Below are 21,337 nucleotides of genomic sequence, written 5' to 3'. Positions count from 1 at the left end.
GGCATAATATCTATGCCACCCAATAAAATTTCTTAAGGTAAACATGGTGAAGCAGATTGATCTACTGTTGGCTTTCATCAGGCAGGAATAATGAGTGAACTACAAAGTTCCCCAAGGAAATTTTGAAGCTGCCTGCCACTTGGTGCGTAGTTGTTATACTGGCAGCAAAGGCTTCATGGGAATAGTTGGATTCAGCTCATATGAGGAGTGTGAAAACCTTATGGCAACTTATGTCTCCATACTTGGTACCAACTAGCGCCGCCATACTTCGTGGTGGCGCCTGTCAGAAAAGGCTTTTCCGAAAAGGCCGTGTTCGTCTAATTTGCTAAAGTGATTGAGTTTGGGTGTTAATGTTTAGCCATATGCCTCTATGACTTGCTGTGTATAATGTTAAGGCTTTTTCTTTGATAGAGTACATGATTTCTTATTTTGAAAGTCTTGCAGGTTTTTTTTTATTAAGGATACAGTAAGACTCAGCAGTGATATGGAGTCCATTTTCAATTGTTTATTCGTTATTTTTTTTCCCGTTATTAATTTAATAGAGGCTTCATAACAGTGGAAATGGAGACTTTTATTTTGAAATTTGCAGTGGGACGTGTTGTGAAAAGGCTGTGGTACTCTTATTTCAAGAAACTGGTTTTAGTTGAGCAAAATTAACATTGATATAAGAAGAATAAACATATAAAGGTAAAATAAAGGCATAAAGAGTCCTTTTAATTCACAGAATGATAATAGGTTTCTCCATGCAATGAGAAGGAGCATGGAATGCCATGGCAATGCTCCTTTGCATTGCTTTGGCAGGTACTAAAAAGAAATTGTATGCTTCTGTGTTTCAGTTTGTGCTCCACAACAGGAATAATCGCTCTTGTAGGAATGCTTTTTGCTACTGCAACATCTGTTGTAAGGAAAAGCTGGTAAACAATACAGCTGAGACCAAGAAACCTTTCACACCTCGGTGGTGCTACAATGTAAAGTGCAGAATCCACTGTTAATTGTGAGCATTAGCTCTGCATGTTTGACTTCTAACAGAAGCGATCCGTCATAAAAGAAAAACAAGCGCGCTGATTCTGCATCTGTGTCAAGCTCTGCTGCAGTATATATATAAAACAAATCAGAGAGAATGAACCCCAGGTTGGCATCACAGATAATTATGGCGCTTGCATCAACAATGATATGCAGAGAAAATTATATCCATAGAAAAAACAATCAGAGCATCTAAATTTGCAGCAGATGGAATATATACACTCAGTATTAGCCAGCGAGGTAAACAGAAATTATGTCTAACATGATTTAGAATATCATCTGGAACAATGCAAAGAGAACTGAATGAAGGCATTAAAAATTGCACATTAAAAAGCCTTAATGGTTTCCCTTCAATTTATCATTTTGCAACAAGATTTGATTCTATGTTGAGACCCTTCGATAAAAAAGGTCATGTAAATGTACAAATTCATGTATGGTCACAATCAATTATTAAAATAAAGCCTGAAAAAGTAAGAAAATGCATTGATATGTTTATCTTTAATGGCTTAGATTTGCTCTTTATAATTTAATACATAAGAACAGTTGTGCATAAAGTGGAATAGTATTAATGTGTGATGTGAAAGGAAAATTAACATGGCAGCAACATATTTTATTCAAAATTATATTTTCACAGCTCAGACTGAACTGTGAGGATTGTTTTAGCTACATGTTTATTTTTGTGTGTAAATCAGAGCTTTTCCAGAGGCAATGCATGACTTTTAAAGCTCGCTGCTGCATTATCTGCTCTGCCATTAATTCCCACGACCAAAGCTCTATTTTTTAAGCCACATTGGCCCTGTTCTGGTTCTAGTACCAGAGTGCCACCTGCTGGTAAAAATATTAGAGGTAAAGTGTTTCATTTCTCCTAAAGTCATTATTTAGCTGGCTCCTTTCCAGAGCATAATCTTTTATTAAAACTCACTTGATGGCAGCTCTGAAGAGCAGCCTGGCTCTTATTCAGAAACTAATTAACTCGAAAAGAGAAAAGAATAATCAAGCTATAAAAAATAAAGTTTAAAGAAATAATTGCACATAATGACAGCTGAAAGAGAGCATATTCATACGGGGATATTCAGGGCCAACATAAAAAGATTATTAGAAATAATAGTCCAACGGATTTATGGATAAAATGAGGTTTACATAAAATTTATCACTAGTGCTGCACTACTGTGTGACTCTTTCCAGTTTAAGTCTATAATACAATTTAAAAGCCCCCCTCTCAGATTAAAGCTCTATTATACCTCAAAGATCTAACTGTTTTTTCTAACAGAGACCACCTTGCTCCCAAATTGATGGTTTGCAGATAATTCCTTGAGTTTGTGAAAGGAGTGGGAGGCAGATCTTTTAGTTTTCAGCCCATCTCTTAAAGAACCAAAGGCAAGTTTAAAGCAAAGAGGCAGACATCCACTCTACTTTTAAAGGCTTTCTTTTTTATAAAGCTAATAGTTAGAGTGGCTAACCTACATTTTCCTACCAGTTTCTAATTTTGCATTCATTTTTAATTTTTTCTACAGTATATGTATAATTTTATGTTTGCTCTGTTTTTTCTCAACAGTGTAGCTACAGCTGGCCTGGCATCCTGTTCAACTGGGATACAGTCTTAGAGGGCGGGCATCGACTGAGCTACCCTGTCAAGAATGTCATGTACTCCTATAAATTACATACTTTGTCCTGCCTTTCAGTGGTTAACTGTCTCTCCCCTAGACAGAGCTACCAGCTGAGCATTTATTGTGACTGACTTGATGTGCTCTCTTTTCTTTTATGTGTTTATTTCTCTCCTAGATGAAGCAACTAAAGGAGCAACTACTGCCATTAATCTTTTCCTTTTTTCATAAATAGAAAGCACTGTTTCTGAGTTCTTTTTGTGTGTATCTACCTGCTTAAATTCACAGTCCATCATTGATGAAAGCCAACACTGAAACTGGTTCTCTTTTTGCTAAAAGGGAGTTTTTCATCTCTAGGCTTTACATGCATACTCAGTTTGAGGGATTACCTCAAAGTTAATGGCTCAAAAGACAGGGTCCACTATTGCTGCTGATCCAGCAGGAGAGAATTGTTTACCTCAAAATGAGTGATTAGAATGAAGTGTTGATCTGAATCAAAGTAAGTCGTGTAAACACAATCACAAAACTGTTTTAAAATTGTGAAATGAAATCATGTTCCGTTTGAGAGGAGTGGCTTATGCTAAAACATAATCCAATTATCGTCTTTTAAAACCTTTGTTCTAATATGTAATTCGGATCAAGCAAAACTGACCTGGTTGCACAATAATGTGGAGGATGAGATAACAGCGCTGGGCAGTGAGATGTTTACATCCTCCTGTTCTCTCATCTTGTAAAACTAAAAAAAGCAAGAGCATCGGTTTTTGTTGGTGACAGGCAAGGTGAGGCAGATCCATTGTCTTGCCTAAGGACGCAGCTAATGAGATGAATGGAGTTGGGATTCAAACCAGCAACCCACAGGTCTCAGCACAAACCTCTACCTCCTCAGCAAAGAACCGAAATAAAGGAATTCATAAGCATTTACAGTGTTCTTTAGTAGATGTGACAAAAAAAAAAAAACATGGGTTTTTATTGTAAACATCTTTCTTTATTATCTTCTTAAATTGGTGTCTTAAGCTTTCAGCCATGGTGCAGAATATATCCCATTACCCACATCAGATGATCCTTACTGTGTCATGTATTATTTCTATCACCAAAGTCAATCACAGCGTTCCATGTTTCGGAAAATGCAATGTTGTTTTTGCTCCTGATGCATTTTAAAAGTGGGTGAGGTCAGCACCTGCCTTTTGCATTGATAGTGATCCAGTCATCAGCAGATGTGTAACTGGAGCAGTAATCCCACAGTCCAGTTTTGTTTTGCTTGATTACTGGAAACTGACAAGAGTGTGAACAAATAAGCGGTGTGTGTACTGGTAAGAAGCGTTGCTTTTACCTATGACTGCGCAAGCTCAAACCTCAGTGACCGCACATCTGGCACTGTAGAACCTGAGGGGCAGCAAACATTCATCCAAAGGAGGAACATCTGCCTGCCTCAACAAGTTTGTGCCCAAAAATGTGGCAGCGGAGGCACTGCTGAGCCTGACTCACTTCCAACCTACTATCAGCTGCTCCTACTCTATTGAGGAGGGGAAATTCCCATAGTTTTTCCCGTTTTTTTCCCCGGAGGCATGTATTTAAAAAAGTGCAGAGGAGTGATGGATCAGAAATCTTTTTTTTTTTAACTAGAGGGTGGTGGGGAGGTAGATGGGTTACAGGCCTTATTCTCTTGGTGGCAGATTCTGAAAACAACTTAAAAATGTTATAAGGGCGTTAACAGACAATAATAATATTCTGTGCAATCAGAGCTCCCATCATGGGTATTGCTACCCTCCTTGTGGTTATGTTTTGGACAGCATCCACCCATATAAACCACAGCTTAAGACTGGCAGCACATTATTTTTAATGATGAAAAAAAAGCCTGCCCTTCTATAATCCCCCGTCTGCCTCCGCTTGTTCTGTGCTGACAGCCGGCTCAGTCAATCTTTATGCAAAGGGGACAAGCAGAGCCGTCTTGTGTTACTGTTATAGATTCATACCAGTCGACACAGATTGCAAATAATATAAGTTAGATTTGCAGTTCCCTTGGGGTGGACTAGTGGTCTGGGTATTAAGGCGCCAGCCATGAACCACAGTAACCCCTTTCACTTCCTGCTTCGTAAGTCCTCTCTTCAAAGCTCCTTCTTTATTGTTTTATCTTTTGTCATATTCTAAAGTCTTTCTGAAACCTTTAGAGCCTTGTTGAGCATTTCAAATCCAGTAGAACATGTATACATTTAGAATGACACATCAGATACTGCAAACCCAAAATTACCCAATAAAGCATCAAGACTGTTTTAACCAACATCACTAACCACACAAAATTGTTGCAGAACCGTGCAGACGCACAGACCTTCCATCTGAAAGCACTCCATCATATCCTGTTTCACTCATCAGCTCATTATGTCCCAATCCTGTGGAGTACCTATTTGGAAGCACAAGCAGAGGATGTGTTTTATTCTTCATATAAGCCAAACAATAAGTGCAATAATAAGCAAAAATGGCCTACATGACTCATGCAGTTTAAAAGCTTTCATGTGCTTCACATATTGCTTTATCAATGAAAGAGTCTTTGAGGCTTGCAATTGTCTGTTATGTGAGCAAAATTTTGTTTTAAAGGGATCATTTGTTTTTTCTTTGAAATTATTTTTGTTGAAATTATATTATTCGTATGGCTCCAAAATGTAAGAACACAAAACAAAAAGGTTAGCACAACATGTGAAACAGCAGGGCCAAATTAAACAGTTTTTGTCATAATTCATACTAATTTTCTCCTTTACTGTCCTCAAACTTTTTATATGATGTTTATTTTGATGCTGGAAATCCAGACTTTTTTAATGAGAAAGTGGAAATAAATAGGAAGCATGGCACATCAAAGAGCAGGATGGGAGGCTATCAAACAGGGATGTAGTACAACTTACTTTGATATCATTGCATCAAACAATAGCAACCTCAGAAGAAAGAAGTGACTGTAAGCTGTTCAGCTTGAACGAAGAAGAGGACGTAAGGAGAAGTTGTCTGTGAGACAGTGCCTTAAAGACCTAAAAGACCAACACCCTATGGAGGGAATTTATAGCTCTGTGTGGTGAGCCCTGCCTGTTATTTGGTTTAGTTGTGAACTACAGTTTGCTATGACTATAATCCATTAAACAGCTAAACTTTGAATTATTCAGCTAAATGTGACTTGTGCTCCAGTTCTGACCAGAACTGTAACCCTTTTCTCAAACAACCACGTCTCTCGAAAAAATCTTTGTTCTGGTCATATTGCCCTCAAAATGTTGCCTCTGTAGAGCCACCCACAAAGTTTCCCATAATCACACAGCAATCCACAGTCTATAGGCACCTAAAGGTAACTCAACATATTCTAGTGAAGATATGAATGTGAACAATAACTTTCTGATTACAAGATGACCACTCTAGTCACTAAGCCACAGTCATTGAAAGGCAGTGTAGGGCAGCAGCTGAAAGGTTCCCATTGTTACACATAATGAATCTATATTTAAAGCCGGGCATACAATATAAAGTGTTTTTTTAATCATTGCACGCAGCTACAACTCAAACTGTATGACAAAACCACAGGGTTTAAAAGTTCACACCTCACGATGCATGTTCCCACAGTGTGCGGCCCGACACTCAGATGCGATCTTACGAAAGCCGACTGAATTTCAGACATGTTTCTCCCGACCTTACGATTCCTGATCGGGAGGTGGTCATGAGAGATTAGTCGCCCCTTGTTACACCCTGTATACTATACGTCTCACGACACACGATGAGTCTGAAACTCAGTCCGAGGGGAAGAATTCTGGCATGACTGAAGAATCGGCCTGAAAAGGGCAAAAAAAATCTTACATTGTATGGCCAGCTTTATTAATAGGTGTTTGACAATACATACTTACAATCAAAGTGAATCCCTGGGAAGCTTTCTGTCACCACACTCTTATGTTTACAATTAATTTTCTCTCCTTCTTGGCATTTAAAAAGGAAGCAGATTATTGTGCAGAAGGAGAGTGTGGAGAGTGTGATTTTTGCAATGACTTAAAAGCAAGAACAGTGCAAAAATAACAAACAAACATGAACAATGCATTTTATTCCCCAAAACACACTTACCCATTGTCTCATTGTTTCATAACTTGGAAGTTGCTACAAACATAATTATTGGGGATTTTAACTAGGCTAACTTGAAGACTGTGCTCCCTCGTTTCTACCAACGGGTGGACTTTGCAACTCGGGGTGTAAACACTTGACCTGGTTTACTCTAACACCAAAGATGCATTCAGAGCAGCTCCCCGCCCTCACCTCGGGTTATCAGATCACCTTTATGTCATGCTAATTCCTGCATACAGCCCCCAGCTAATCAGGGCTAAACCGAGAGACAAAGAAATCAGAGTGTGGTGTGAGGGGGCCATGGAGAATCCCCAAGACTGTTTTGAATACTCTGAATGCATAACCAACATCCCTGGATGAATGGGGAGGTTTAGAAATCGCTAAAAGCATGGAACTCAGCTTTCAAGTCTGGTGATAAAGATGCACTGAGGACAGCTGGTGCCAAATTAAACAGTGCTATCAGATCAGCGAAGCAGAACCTCAGACGAAAGATCCAGGATTCCTCCCCCCGGGTAGATGCAGCAAATGTTGACTTCATTAATGTCCTAAACAACTTCTTTGGAAGGTTTAAGGCAATAAACAACACTCTAGCAGTGAAAGTCGTTCCACACCAGGGGGAGGAGATACTCAACATTGACATAGCTGAAGTAAGGAAAATTCTGAGGACACAAGAAAGGCCAAAGGTCAGATAGCATACTTGGGTGGGAGTACAAGGAGTGTGCAGACCAGCTGGCTGGTGTCCTCACAGACATTTTTAAGACCTGGAGCAATCCATAGTGCCAGCTTGCTTCAAGTCTGCCACATCATTCCGGTCTCAAAGAGGCCTCAGGCCGGAGACCTCATTTAATGACTACCAGCCTGTCGCACTGACTTCTATCATTATTATGTCCTTTGAAAGGCTGGTTAAAGAACACTTTGTTCTCAGTCTCCCCCTAAGTTTCGACCCTTTCCAGTTTGCGTACTGACGAAACTGCTTCACTGAAGACGCTATCTCCTCTGCTCTTCACCTGAGCCTGGCACTCAAAAAGGAGAAGAATACCCACGTATGAATGCCATTCCTTGACTTCAGTTCAGCTTTCAACAGCATCTGACAGGAAAACTGGAAAAGCTGGGCTTCAATACACCCCTCTGCAATTGGCTGCTAGACTTCCTCACAAACAGACCTAAGTCAGTCCGGGTTTGACAGAACACATCTGATGTCATCACCCTAAGCAGAGGCTCCCCTCAGGACTGCGTCCTAAGCCCCCTGCTGTTCACCCTGATGACACATGACTGCGTCCCCAGGTTCAACTCGAATCACATCATGAGGTTTGCAGACAACACTATTGTGGTGGGTCTTATCAGAGACGACGACGACCAGGACCACAGCGAGGAGCAGCTGGTGGATGGGTGCAAAGATAACACCCTGATCCTGAATGTGGAGAAAAGGAAGGAGATCATTCTTGACTTCAAGAAGAATTGGCCCAACCACGCTCCACTGGTCATCAACAGCTCAGGTGTAGAGGTGGTCAACAGCACCAAGTTCCTGGGGGTTCACATCACATACAACCTCACCTGGACTGTAAACATAAACCTCACTGGTCAAAAGGACACAAAAGAATGCATACTTTCTGCGGAGGATTAGGAGAGCCCATCTGCCCCCACCCATCCTTGCGACCTTCTACAGAATCACCATAGAGAGCGTTCTAAACAGCTGTCTCACTGTTTGGTGTAGAGGCTGCAGTGCTCCTCTTCCCTCCATTAAAGACATTTCATCCCAACGCTGCCTGTCCCGAGCCCGTAACATCATAAATGACCCCTCACACTCCCACCATGGACTGTTCTCCCTGCTGCTTCTCCCTGCTGCCCTCTAGGAAGAGGCTTTGCAGCATTCCGTGCAGGTCCAGATACCGAAACAGCTTCTTCCCAACTGCCATCAAACAGCTGAGCTTTTGAAAAAACTCAAACTCAATCATGTCACAGACTCTGCATCAAACAGACAACACCAGACCAAAACACTGCAAAATTACACAATATATATTTAAGGCTTTGAACTTCTATATGAATGTGTTTTTTTGCACCATGTTTTTTTCTCCAACACTGTTTACATTTAATCAATGCTGCACTTTAAGAAATGGAAAATGTCATTAAAGCTGTACAAAACGAAATTTCCTTTTGTCTAAGTCTAATTCTAAAACATAACAGCTAATTTTGACGGCTGAGGAATCCAATATATCCAATGACTATCTGCTTTAAAGTCTTTTTTCTAAAAAAAAAAAAGAAAGAAACCTTTTTAGCTCTTTGTGGCACTCTTGGTTTGTGGTAGAATCTATCTGATCATTATCCATATGTTTTGTTTTTTTTTATAGATTATCTTCTTTAAAACCTGATCAAAGTTTTCATGCTTCTAAATTTTTTTTGTTTTTTTTAATTCTGAAATATGACATGTATTACCATTCAAAAACAATTCAAATATTTCGTGGTCCATTTAAATGGCGTTTTATAGACCTTGTAAGAAAATGTGAGAAATAATGAATTAAGTAAGAAATTTTCAGCTGTGCCTGGTACTGTAAAAACGTATTAGGTTTGATAAACAAGCAAACACAGTCATAGTAAGACTCCCCTGAGCTGACGCTAAGCCTCTATTTGACGGAGATATTGGTAAAGCTGAGGTAACTTTCCGGTCTTTTTCCTCGGGAAAAAAATGAGTCAAACTCTCCTGTGCTTATCCATTTCCTATCAGATGACTGTACACACCATTAGACTTCTCTGTCTCTGAATTATTTCCTTCTGTCTTTTATTTTCTTTATACAAACTTCTCTGAGAGTGACATTTAAGGTTTTAAAGGCGATAACATGCTTCCTGTCCTTTATTTTCAGTTTTTTGGTTTTAACATTTATGCCAGAAGGATGGTTGATGTATCACTGATACCCATAAGCACGCAAAGTGTCCCGACAAAGGTTTAAATATATATTCTAAGACAATGCATTTACACTGTTTTTACTCTGAAGAAGTGAGGTTGAAAAAAACAACAACAATGGACTAAAAATAAAGCTTCAGACTTTTCTTGGAATATTAGAATAAACTGTTTGACAGGGTTAGAAAAACAAAACTTTTCCCAGAATCACTGCAGGGCACATGAGAGTCAGCTTGGTAAAGTACCTGGAGTTCGATGATGGGGCAACGTTTCCTCCACATCAGATGAGGTGACGGCCCTCTTTGTTGACAAGTCTCTGAGTCCCACCACAAAGTCAACAAACCAAACAAGCCAGTCGTCATAAAACACAACACAGCTGAAAAGGAAGCAGGCCAAAAACCACATTAGTGGCAGCAGACAGGGAGTGATTTATTTATTTATCTATTTTATAACAATCTACTAGAAACATACCATAAAGCATAAAAAAGCCACTTAATGAGCTGAATCCAAACAGGGCATGGCTGAATTAGAGACAAATTTAGACCGAGATTATTATGCAATAACTGAATAGTAAACAGTGAATCTAGGCCGCCTGAGGGAAAGATAGAGCACAAATGTTAAGTTTTTGTGAAATACTCTCCACACGCAGAGTGAGATTTGCATGTAAGCAATTTCTCTACTTAAACTATAAACACTGAATCTCCGTAGGCTGACAGAAAATGGGAGTACTGTATGAGTTGGTTTCTTGTGAAACAGCTTGGTTTTGAGTTTCCGCTTAAAAAAAAAAAAAAGATCTCTCACTCTTTTGTAAATATAGGCACCTTAAAATGTCAACATTGAAAAATATGGCTCAGATATGAAGCAGTATTTCTGCATTGGCATTTCTGTCTTTTTACAGACTAAATGAAGTAAATAGAAAAGTCAGAAAGGATAATATTTTGGCATTTCATGTCCTTGAATGTAATAAAATTAATATAAAAATCCCACCCATATGAGGAGTGAGGGTGTTGCTGCTTAGCTCTGATATAATCCAGTTCTCCGGTGACGCAGCTTGACCTCATATGGTTCTATTGTGTGTGCCAACAGGCTGTGGCAGGGCCATTTGCGGAAGAATGCCATTTGCGGAAGAATGCCATGCAAAAAAAGTTTATCCATGGGTATGAGCCAAATTTCAATTTAAGTGCAAACTGTAGAAAACAAATGAAAAGAGGCATTCGTAAAAGTCAGTGGAGCCGTTTTCATTAAATCTTTGACGCCAAGGGAAATCAGTGACAGATGTTTTCGAAGGACAGCTGCATAAGCTCTAAGGAAGTACAGACAAACATAATTAGCCTTGTAATTTTGGATACAGTATTAAAAAAGGAAACAAATAAAAAAAGAATATTATTTTCGGCACAACAAAACACCAAGTTTCACCGCGTTTCAGCAAAAAAGCTGCGTTAAAAAAAAGAGACATAATGTAGCTGCTGTTTTGCTGCTACATAATTTGTCTTTAAAGACAGGTAACAAATTATTATAATTTATTTTTTATTTTGTTATTCTTTTCCATGTTTAAAGCACTGATTAAACACAAGGTTAAAAAGAACAGAAGGGAAAGTTGCAGAAGACTAATGACACATAGAAATTGCTGAACTTGGCATTTCATTCATCCCATAGTAATCAAGAAAATCAGAGGTAGCAATAGAAAAATGTCATTTTCCAATACATATTTATAAGTCAAACATCTTATCCATTAAGGAGGAGGAAGTCATATCGGAGAAATGTGTTCAAAGAGCAAGGCAGAGAGAGCTCTGCCCAGCATTTAGAAGCAGCTCTGAGATGAGCACAGTATTGCGACCAAAATCTGAATAGAAAAAAAGGACAATTCTAGCAATATTGAAGTAGAAGTTGCAATTTCTGCTTCAGTACTGCGGAGCACTGTTACTCTGATGTACACTGATGTACATTAAAACAACAGACACACTTTTGAAAACAATTTAGAATATAAATAGGACTTAATAATAAATGTGCGATAAACAAATGTTAGCTGCTACCATAAACCTATTTTTACACAATGTAGTTTCTAGTTTTATCAGTATTAGCTTTTATTTGCATTGTATGCAAACAGTAACAGTATTATTACTGCAACTGTCAGCATATATTTCTGAAAGATGAACGGGAGGAGATAAAAACATTTATGAGTCACATCTACTAAAAGTTTGCAGAAGGATATGTGTCAAACTAAGTAAGACCGACCACATCTTCCTCTATAGGAGGTGAGGCCATCATCTTACATATTTTTGTCCCCTTGAAAGGTGGACAACTACCATAAAAGGTAAAACATCTGAAAGGCAGAGGGTGTGCAGAGGTGGTGAAAGGCAGACTGAATTAGGTCAGTGCAGCTTGACAACAGGTTTTTCTTTTTGCAGAGGATTCTAAATATTTTACACTGGAATCATTACTCATCATGGGTTTGCATGGGGCTTTCTTTCTCGGCCTTACAATAATTTTGCAGATTTCTGCCTGCATTAAAAAGTGCTGGACAGCAAACTAAACAAAACATGTTTTTGCAGTAAAAACAGTGTCCAAATCCTCTACTCTAACCATCCATGTGGGTTGGAAAGTCACAACATACTACTGTATCTGGAGAACATCTGACCACCATGATTCTTGCATATCCCAAAATTTGGATAACATTTTTTTATCCACCATTATGATGTACCTATCTTGCTTTGATCCCAGATAAATATGCAAGTTATTCTTTTTAATAAGAAGGGAAATGTCAGTTAAATATATGTCTGTCTCCATCCTGTAATTGCTGCAAGAGGGAAGCATGCGTGAGAAAAATAGGCTTACCTCTTTTTTAAAGGAGGATAATCAAAGCATTTGAGGCAATATGTGTTTTGAAATTTACAAGCTACTGCTAATGACTTGGGTCATTTCTGAATGAAATCCTCAGTGTTGCATCAGCAGGTACAGTGACAAGATAACCGGAAGTTACAAATAACCAGCCCAAACATGCACTAATGTATTGAAACTGTCTGAAAAGGTTTAATAAGGACATCTGATTCATTTGGTATTTATTTGATCTCCTTTAATATTGTTTCTTATACAATTATATAGCATTTAAGCTTTTATTTTGAAACTATTATATGTATAAAATGCACACTAATTCTGGTTTTGAGAACAATCAGTAAAAGTATGTTGGTTGGTGTATTAAATATCAGAACAATCTTTTCCCTATTCTCTATGATTGTCTTTTCCTTGACCTATTTTCACATTTTAGTTGGAATCCATCTTAAAATAAACAGGAGATATAATTCTATATTTAAGAAAATGGAAGCAGATATTTTTATATAAACTCTTTGAGCAATAAAATAGCAGAAGTGTCTGGCTTGGTCTCATGATGTTTTGCTTATTTATGAACACACTCAAAACAGCTGTTTCAGGATGACAACAAATCAACTCCTGTATCTGTCTTTGATGCTCTTAATTAGTTTTTTTGTTCAATGTGGTGAATTTTAATCTATATGAGTTTGTTTGATTACATAATCGCCTTCAATACAGTGTTTCTTTGTTGTTTTTTTTAAGTGGATTCTGTTAGACAAAAGAGCCAAGAGGTTTACTACTTAACAATAACTTGCTACAATTTATAAACAAGAATAATATGATATAAGTGTTCTTATTTTACACAAACGGAAGGTTTTCCTAGAAAAAAAAATCTACTTATCAACCACTCATTAGTTCATAGGCATAAAATAAATGTGGAAATTCCCTGCCTTGTAAAGTCTTGAGCAGCACTTATGACAGAGGAGGCGGGAGCGACGTATGGTGACTAACACTTTACTCTGCATAAATACTAGATCTACAACCCCAAGCAGCAGCACAGTGCAGACAGACAGCAACAAGAGCCACCTCAAAAGCAAAGAAGCCATCGCTGAAGTGTAGACGTTGTTGATCATCTGAGATTTTCCTTTTTTTTTTTACCTTAATTCACACTTAATATTCTGATCTTGAAGTTCGTTTTGAAATTTGTTGCGTTTTGTGCCACAGTAGATCTCATGATGGGAGGCTGTGCGTTAGTCGTGTGTTTACTTTTGGGAATAGGTGTGCAGAACGGATGGAACCTTCCTGTCAAGTCGGTCTTTGTCACCTTCCCAGGAGAAGTTGTCAAAAACATGACAGATACAGAGCTGGCAGAAGTGAGTAGCAGATGGTTTGTTGTTGTTTGTTTCATAGGCTCAGGCTCAGAAAATTAGGTTTTGATAAATCTGTGCAGGAAACTAATTACCTGGAAAAAGATTGACATCCCAATGTTTGAGGAAATGTTTATTTACCAAATGAAAACTACAACTATATACAACTATATACAACTATATACAACTACTATAACTTTTATAGAATCTATTTAGAAGTTCCACTTAACAAAAAATGAAAACAAATGCATTTAACTGAACTGTGATCTGCTTTACCTTCTTCCTCAGAGTTATCTAAAGAAATTTGGCTACATGGAGACAGAGCTCCGCAGTGGCTTCCAGTCCATGGTGTCCACATCCAAAGCACTGAAGAAGATGCAGAGGCAGATGGGTCTGGAGGAAACTGGAGAGCTGGATAAACCAACACTGGTGGCCATGAAGCATCCTCGCTGTGGTGTTCCTGACGTGGCCAATTATAAAACATTTGATGGGGACCTCAAATGGAGCCATAATGATGTTACATACAGGTGAGTTGAAATAAGGCATCCTATTGTTTCACATTAGCGGTTCCATACAGTGGCATGTGAATAACTTAACAAATATCCACTGACTCTAACAACTCTGCTGTTATGGATTTTACAAAATATATATATTTTTAAAGGCTTTTTAGGGTAAAAAAAAAAACCATGCTAATGACATCACAAAGGCCACAATAGTGCAATTGATTAACACTACTAGGGAAGGATAGAGAACTTCTACATAATGTACAAATTGTTTGAAAAATGCCAAAAAATAAAAAATAGACACACTGACCTGGCCCTTTTGTGATATAATGTGATATATACCACAGGTATGTCCATGAAGGCTTGCTCTTGCCATGGTCAATTTTAGTATAAAAGATAATGTTTTACAGCCTAAAATCAAAAGAATACTGTATAAAACAGTTGCAAAACATGATGTTCTAATGTTAAATAACTGTATTTAAATTGAGTTTGGTTGACCTCACTGAAAAGTCTGACCTGTAGCTTTATAATACTGTTGATCTGAAATGGTAGAGAAACGTTTGTTAAGTCATCTTGATTTTTCATCTCCTCAGAATCCTGAACTATTCTCCTGACATGGACCGCTCTCTGATTGATGATGCCTTTGCAAGAGCCTTCAAGGTGTGGAGTGATGTCACTCCTCTGACGTTTACTCGCCTCTTTCAAGGCACTGCTGACATCATGATATCATTTGGAAAAGCTGGTGTGTGTCTTTTGCACATCTTAGAGAATTGATAAACATAGCTCTAAAAATCAGGCATTGATAAGCTGCTTCTTGTTCTTTTAGACCACGGGGATCCATACCCTTTTGACGGTAAGGATGGCCTCCTAGCTCACGCCTATCCTCCTGGTGAGGGTATGCAGGGTGATGCCCACTTTGATGATGATGAGTACTGGACTCTGGGGAAAGGAGCAGGTAATTACACCTGAGAAATCACATGCTACTGCCTCCCTCTGGTGTTCGCTGTCAAGATTTTCTTTAACACCCAACCTGTCATCTCAGTGGTGAAGACTCGCTTTGGTAATGCAGAAGGTGCCAACTGCTACTTCCCCTTCACTTTTGAGGGAAAATCCTATACCAGCTGCACCACTGAAGGTCGCTCAGACAATCTGCCATGGTGTGCAACCACAGCAGACTACAACAAAGACAAGAAATACGGATTTTGCCCAAGTGAACGTAAGTATGACAAATATCACATATGTTTAAAAGCTTGTTGAAGAACACTGGAAATAACCCAGCCTTTCTTTTAACCGTAACCACATAGTTCTGTACACATTTGATGGAAATGCGGATGGAGCTCCTTGTGTTTTCCCCTTCACCTTCCTGGGCGACGAGTATGACAGCTGCACAACAGAAGGCCGCAGAGATGGATACCGTTGGTGTGCCACCACAAGCAACTTTGACAAGGATAAGAAATATGGCTTCTGTCCAAGCCGTGGTGAGTAAAGGAAGCACAAGGCGTAAAACCCACAAAGTCCTGCCACAATGGCTTGTTAATTTGTTTAACTGCTTGTCTTATGTCTTTGTTTGTCCAGACACTGCTGTAATTGGAGGAAACTCTGAAGGAGAGCCCTGCCACTTTCCCTTTGTGTTTCTGGGCAAGGAGTATGACTCCTGTACAAGCGAGGGGAGAGGAGACGGCAAATTGTGGTGTGGCACTACTGACAACTATGATGAAGACAAGAAATGGGGCTTCTGTCCTGACCAGGGTGAGCATAATGAATGCAATAGATTAATTAGCATTCATCATTATTATACAATATTAAATGTACTACTGGTCATGTTCCAGGTTATAGTCTTTTCCTGGTGGCTGCCCACGAGTTTGGACATGCCCTCGGCTTGGATCACTCCAACATTAGAGACGCTCTCATGTACCCCATGTACAGCTATGTGGAAAACTTTTCTCTGCATAAAGATGACATTGAAGGCATTCAGTATCTCTATGGTAAGCAGACAGTTCGATAGTTTCAAATTAGGATTTTCATCAAACACAACAAAATGTTGTATTAACCAAGAATATTCTGATCTTTTGCAGGAAGTAGAACAGGCCCTGATCCCACCCCCCCTCAACCAGACACGCCTACCACAACTCCTTACCCTGATGAGACTGATGAGACTGACGAGACTGATGCCACAGAAGAACCATCCATCGTGACCACCCCATCCACAGTAGATCCGACCCAAGACGCCTGCAAGCACATCAAGTTTGACACCATTACTGTGATTCAGGGACATCTGCATTTCTTCAAAGATGGGTGAGTGAATCTGTAATTATATCTATAATTCTTTAGATAATTCCACTCATTTTCTAGAAATACTGCCCAATGAGGTGCTACATCATACTTTTTGTGTCCACAGACAATTCTGGAAGGTACCAAACAGGGGCGACGGAGGCCAGCAGGGGCCATTTTCCATTTCTGAGAGTTGGCCAGCTCTACCAACTGTAATTGATTCTGCGTTCGAGGATGTTCCAACCAAAAAATTGTACTTCTTTTCTGGTAATGGATGGTTTCTTCAAAAACTTATCAGAGCAGAAATGTAAGCCAAATTTGTTATTAATGTTATCTCTTCTGGATTCCAACAGGAAGCAGGTTCTGGGTGTATACAGGAAACAGTGTGCTGGGTCCTCGCAGCATTGAGAAGCTTGGTTTGCCCTCAAGTGTGCAGAAGGTGGAGGGAGCTCTGCAAAGGGGGAAGAGCAAAGTACTGCTCTTCAATGGAGAAGACTTCTGGAGGTGAGTGGAGATGTTTCTTCTTGTATTTCAATTATTTTAGAATGTAACACTCCATCCTCAGGTTACTATCTGCATTAAAGGAGCAACAAAAGATTTTATTTATGTTTGATCCCAACAGGTTGGATCTGAAGACCCAAACAGTTGACAAAGGCTACCCCAAAAATACCGGTGATGTCTTTGGAGGTGTCCCTCATGATGCTCATGATGTGTTTCAGTACAAAGGTAAGCAAATATCCTATAATAAAGCTCAACAAGCTGCACCAGAAAATCAAATTCATGTTGGTTGCTTTAAAATCAATGTTTCTTTTTCAGGCCACATTTACTTCTGCAGAGATCGCTTCTACTGGCGCATGAATTCTCGTAGGCAGGTGGACCGCGTAGGCTACGTGAAATATGACCTCCTGAAATGCGCAGATCCCTCAAGAAATCGCTATTAAGATACATGCACAGATGGGTATAAGGTTGTGGCAACCAACTGTTTCTCTGTGCAGGTGTCAGTAAGAATGTGATGCAATGTTTGCGTATCATGCCTGTTTTATGATGTTTGTTCTCTCTGCGACATGAACAACTGACCCGGAATTAATTTGTCTAATTATCACTCATACAGCATTGACCTGAATAACAGTCAAAGAACCAGAACAGGAAAGCTAATGTTTCATCTTTTGCACTGCCCTACCCTAAGTCTGATATTCTGAGAGCTGATGGCCAATAGGGCCTAAAATTTGAGACCCATACAAGTAACTTAAACACATGTTATCTGGATAAAGATCCAGACTTGCAGATTAAATTTTATGTCTGACTGGTTCAGACCCTTGACAGTATTGGATTATTTTTGGTATTTATAACAGTATATTATGTTTTTATTTTAATGTCACAAGCCTATTTGTTCTGTGTGGTTTTATGTGTTTTTTCTGAAAATGGTTTTAAAGCCGAATACTTGCACTGGAAGACGTTTTGTGTCTCCTTCATTGAAATTATTTATAAAACTAATAATTTTGTATAAATATTCCAGCTTTCAATGCAATAAACTTTCTGTGAGAAAAAAAAAAAACTTCCTTTGTCAGCATCTTTATCATTCACCAGCATCTTTATTATTCACTTTGGGAAAGACTTTTATGACTCATTCCAATGTCTGCATTTAACCTAATGTGACTAAAAGACAGCCGGTACTGCAGCAGTTAAAACATGATTCATAGCTGTTTTTTTCTTCTCAAAAGACATGCTTGAAAAAAACATGTTTTACATTTATTTTGCATTATGTAAACAACTGCAGAAAATTTCAAATCTCTGGGTATAACAGTTCCAGAGCTATTGAACTTTTAAAGGTATTGTGGGGGATTTTTTAAAAGATCCACCCTCTCCACTTTAAAATAATGCTTGGATCATGCATGCTCTGCATGAGCCTGTTTCTTCTCATCCACGCCCTGTTTAAAATGTGCTTTTCACATAGCTCATACAAGCTTACTGTGTCCATACAGTGGGGACTATATAGTGGACTTTATAGCAAACTCCGTTAACTGACCGTTCGGACGGATGATCACTGGTTTTTGCTCCGTTGGTAACTTAACTCCTCCTCCACTGCGTGGTGCCTGAGCCATCTTTGTAATTAGTCGCCACTGTTGGGTAGCGACAGTCTATGGCGGGCCGCAGTGACAGCAAATCCCATAATGCTTTGCGAGGAGAGATCTCTGTGCAAAGCATTCCAGGATATATCTGCCTCTTCTGCGGCCCTTCTTTTCTTCTCATACACTTCATAGACACGTTTTCTCATACAACCCAATGCCATTTTCAAAGAACTGCAGTGAGGAAGGCGAGCTTCAATGATTGTTTGAAACCGTAGCTAACCACACATATACTGATGAAAGTGCGCATGTGCAGAGAAAGATAGCTAAAGGAGCGAGCACATAGGACAGCCTTACGTAAACATATCACCAGATTGATTGACAAGTAGGGGGACCACTTATTTTGATGATCCACTCGGAAATAAAAGATTTTCCTTTATATGATCAGTTAGAAATTAAGTGTCAATATGTGCCAGGACATTTCTCCCACACTAATACACCACAACCTTTTGTCTGAACTGATGATTTTTTAAGGTATCTCAAAGACCATTTTTCCTTTACTCTCTGTTTAGACGCATAGTTTGAACCTTAGCATGTCTAATTGCATTTAGCTGCCCTGATTTGTTTTGCACTGTTGGTGTCAGTAAACAGTTGAAATGATGATTTGGATTTGTGCTATTTAAATAAACGTAATTGGACTGAATTGAAAAAGAAAATAGATTCAAAAATACACTTTTCTTCTTCTCAATTTTGTACATGAAATCAATGGAGCCGTTTTTCAATTTTTCAGCAAGAGAAAATTGCTGTAAAATTTGTACTCATGTTGGAGATCCCTCCATATGCCTCTCTCAGTAGTTTGATGAAATTACCAGTTCCTCCTGTAAGTACTGGTGTGTCTAGGTCAAAATTATAGACTTGCAGGCATTTTTGACAACTGCCCACAAAGGTCAAAGCTTTGTGATGACTGCTTAAACACATTGACTACTTTGTCCTTAAGCATCTTTGTAACTTACTTGGAGGGATGGGTTCATTGTCTATCTGAGAGATCAATCTATTCCCAAGCTTTACCCGCCTGGCTGATGTTCTTGTTGAGCATGTCCAACCTTGGCCATAGTGTACTCATCTTCTTATGGATTTTTCAAACTGGACAATGCACCATCTTTCAAAGCTCAGGTCATTCAGACTTGTTTGCTGAATACAACAAATTATTTACTTTAGTCATACTGTATGTATTCACCGCATCGAAAATACAGATCTCAACACACAATCTAGAGCCAAGACATAGACATAACACAGACAGTATAAAAAGCAATCATTGGTTTTAATTGGGTTTTATAGATGTTCAGGGGAGAGCTTTCCCTCTTTGTGGAGATCGTATCAAAACAATGATTGATATGGAGCTGGCAAGATGCAGTAACAGATGGCTCATTTTGTCTTCATAGCCTCAGACTCCCCAAAACCAAGTTTAGTCAAGCTGTGCATGCAAACTAATTACCAGTTACACGAACCCCAATGTTAATAAAAAAGGATATTTTCATATCCATGCCACAAGAGGATTCCACAGATGCACATGCACACGTGTGATAAACATCTCATTTATATTCTGATGGAGTTTAACATATTCACAGGTTTTTAAAATTGACATCAGGTCTAAGACTTTCCCCTTCAAAGTTCAGAGGAGGCAGCAGGGACAGATAATGACTAAAAAGTAGAAAACTTTATGGAGAAAAAAAAAAAAGAAGAAATTAAATGAAACTGGATGCAAGCACTGGCTTGAGGAGAAAGTCTGTCTGAAAATAAGAAAATTTGTTAACCTCAACAAATTACAAAACAATCTCAATTTTTTGTTATTCGATTGGTGATTCAATTCAAACAGAAAAATGTTTTTAGATGATTTGTTGAATACTGGATGAGATTTTCAAATTTGGGTATGTGAATGTAGAGGATTAGGCCTTACCGCTAAATAAAATAAGAAAATCCACAATTACAAGGAAAACCTATGTATTAGATAAGACTATTGTTATTGTATTTTAATATACAAATATCAATATGCTAACAAAGTATTTTTATGTACCACATAATGAATGCACTCAGTACTTGGTTGAGGGTCCTTTTACATTTAATACGTCAATGTCTTCAAATTGGGAGGCATTGCAGGCAATAAAATCTTTATCTTCATCTTAAAAGAAGATCATTTTTAAAATGAATGTAAATTACTGGATCCATATCCAGTTCATTTTTATCCTTAGCCAAGTTAAAATGTGACTAAAGTTGTCTCTGGTTGCAGAGTGACACAACACAGTGATCTTAAACTTTCAGCTTCTTACCCACAGAATATCAAAGAAAGAGACTAGTGACCCAAACTCCTGTGGTCAGTTTAAAAGTGGTACAATGAAAACACAAACAGCAGCAAAAATTGATGTAGCATATGTTGTGTTTTTATGTATTTTAAAGTTTATTTTTTGACCATAACGCCCTAGTGAGAATGCCTCAGGAAGAATGGGCTCATGGAAATTTCCTGTTTTGAGTCCCTTCTCCATCTTTGTGTCCCTGGCCGGAGACTTTACCTTCCTTGTAGGCTGTTGGTGTTAAGGAGGTTCAGTGACGCCATGTATTGTAGCCGTGCTTTTGTCAGTGTGCCTCAAAGCAGTTTTGACTTGCCATCATCAGTGGGTAAATGCAAAGTGTTTATAGGTCCTGGGATTTGATCAATAAGTGGAGA

At 38.7% G+C, this 21,337-nt stretch overlaps 1 protein-coding gene across 1 annotated transcript; it reads left to right on the top strand.

Annotated features, from left to right (window-relative positions):
- The first annotated feature begins 13,457 nt into the window (after positions 1 to 13,457).
- Positions 13,458 to 18,104, top strand: mmp9 (matrix metallopeptidase 9). Its single transcript, XM_038282972.1, has 13 exons — positions 13,458 to 13,781; positions 14,064 to 14,302; positions 14,872 to 15,020; positions 15,105 to 15,233; positions 15,321 to 15,494; positions 15,583 to 15,756; positions 15,854 to 16,027; positions 16,108 to 16,263; positions 16,354 to 16,573; positions 16,677 to 16,816; positions 16,903 to 17,053; positions 17,172 to 17,275; positions 17,366 to 18,104. Exons 1-13 carry the CDS (start codon positions 13,641 to 13,643, stop codon positions 17,488 to 17,490), a joined length of 2,076 nt encoding a protein of 691 aa, XP_038138900.1. The 5' UTR covers positions 13,458 to 13,640; the 3' UTR covers positions 17,491 to 18,104.
- Positions 18,105 to 21,337: the final 3,233 nt, after the last annotated feature.

Source organism: Cyprinodon tularosa, unplaced genomic scaffold (assembly GCF_016077235.1).
Source record: "Cyprinodon tularosa strain WSP-4 unplaced genomic scaffold, ASM1607723v1 ctg19, whole genome shotgun sequence".
Taxonomy (NCBI): domain Eukaryota; kingdom Metazoa; phylum Chordata; class Actinopteri; order Cyprinodontiformes; family Cyprinodontidae; genus Cyprinodon; species Cyprinodon tularosa.
Note: the sequence above shows the minus strand (reverse complement) of the source record. Positions and strands in the feature narration are given on the sequence as shown.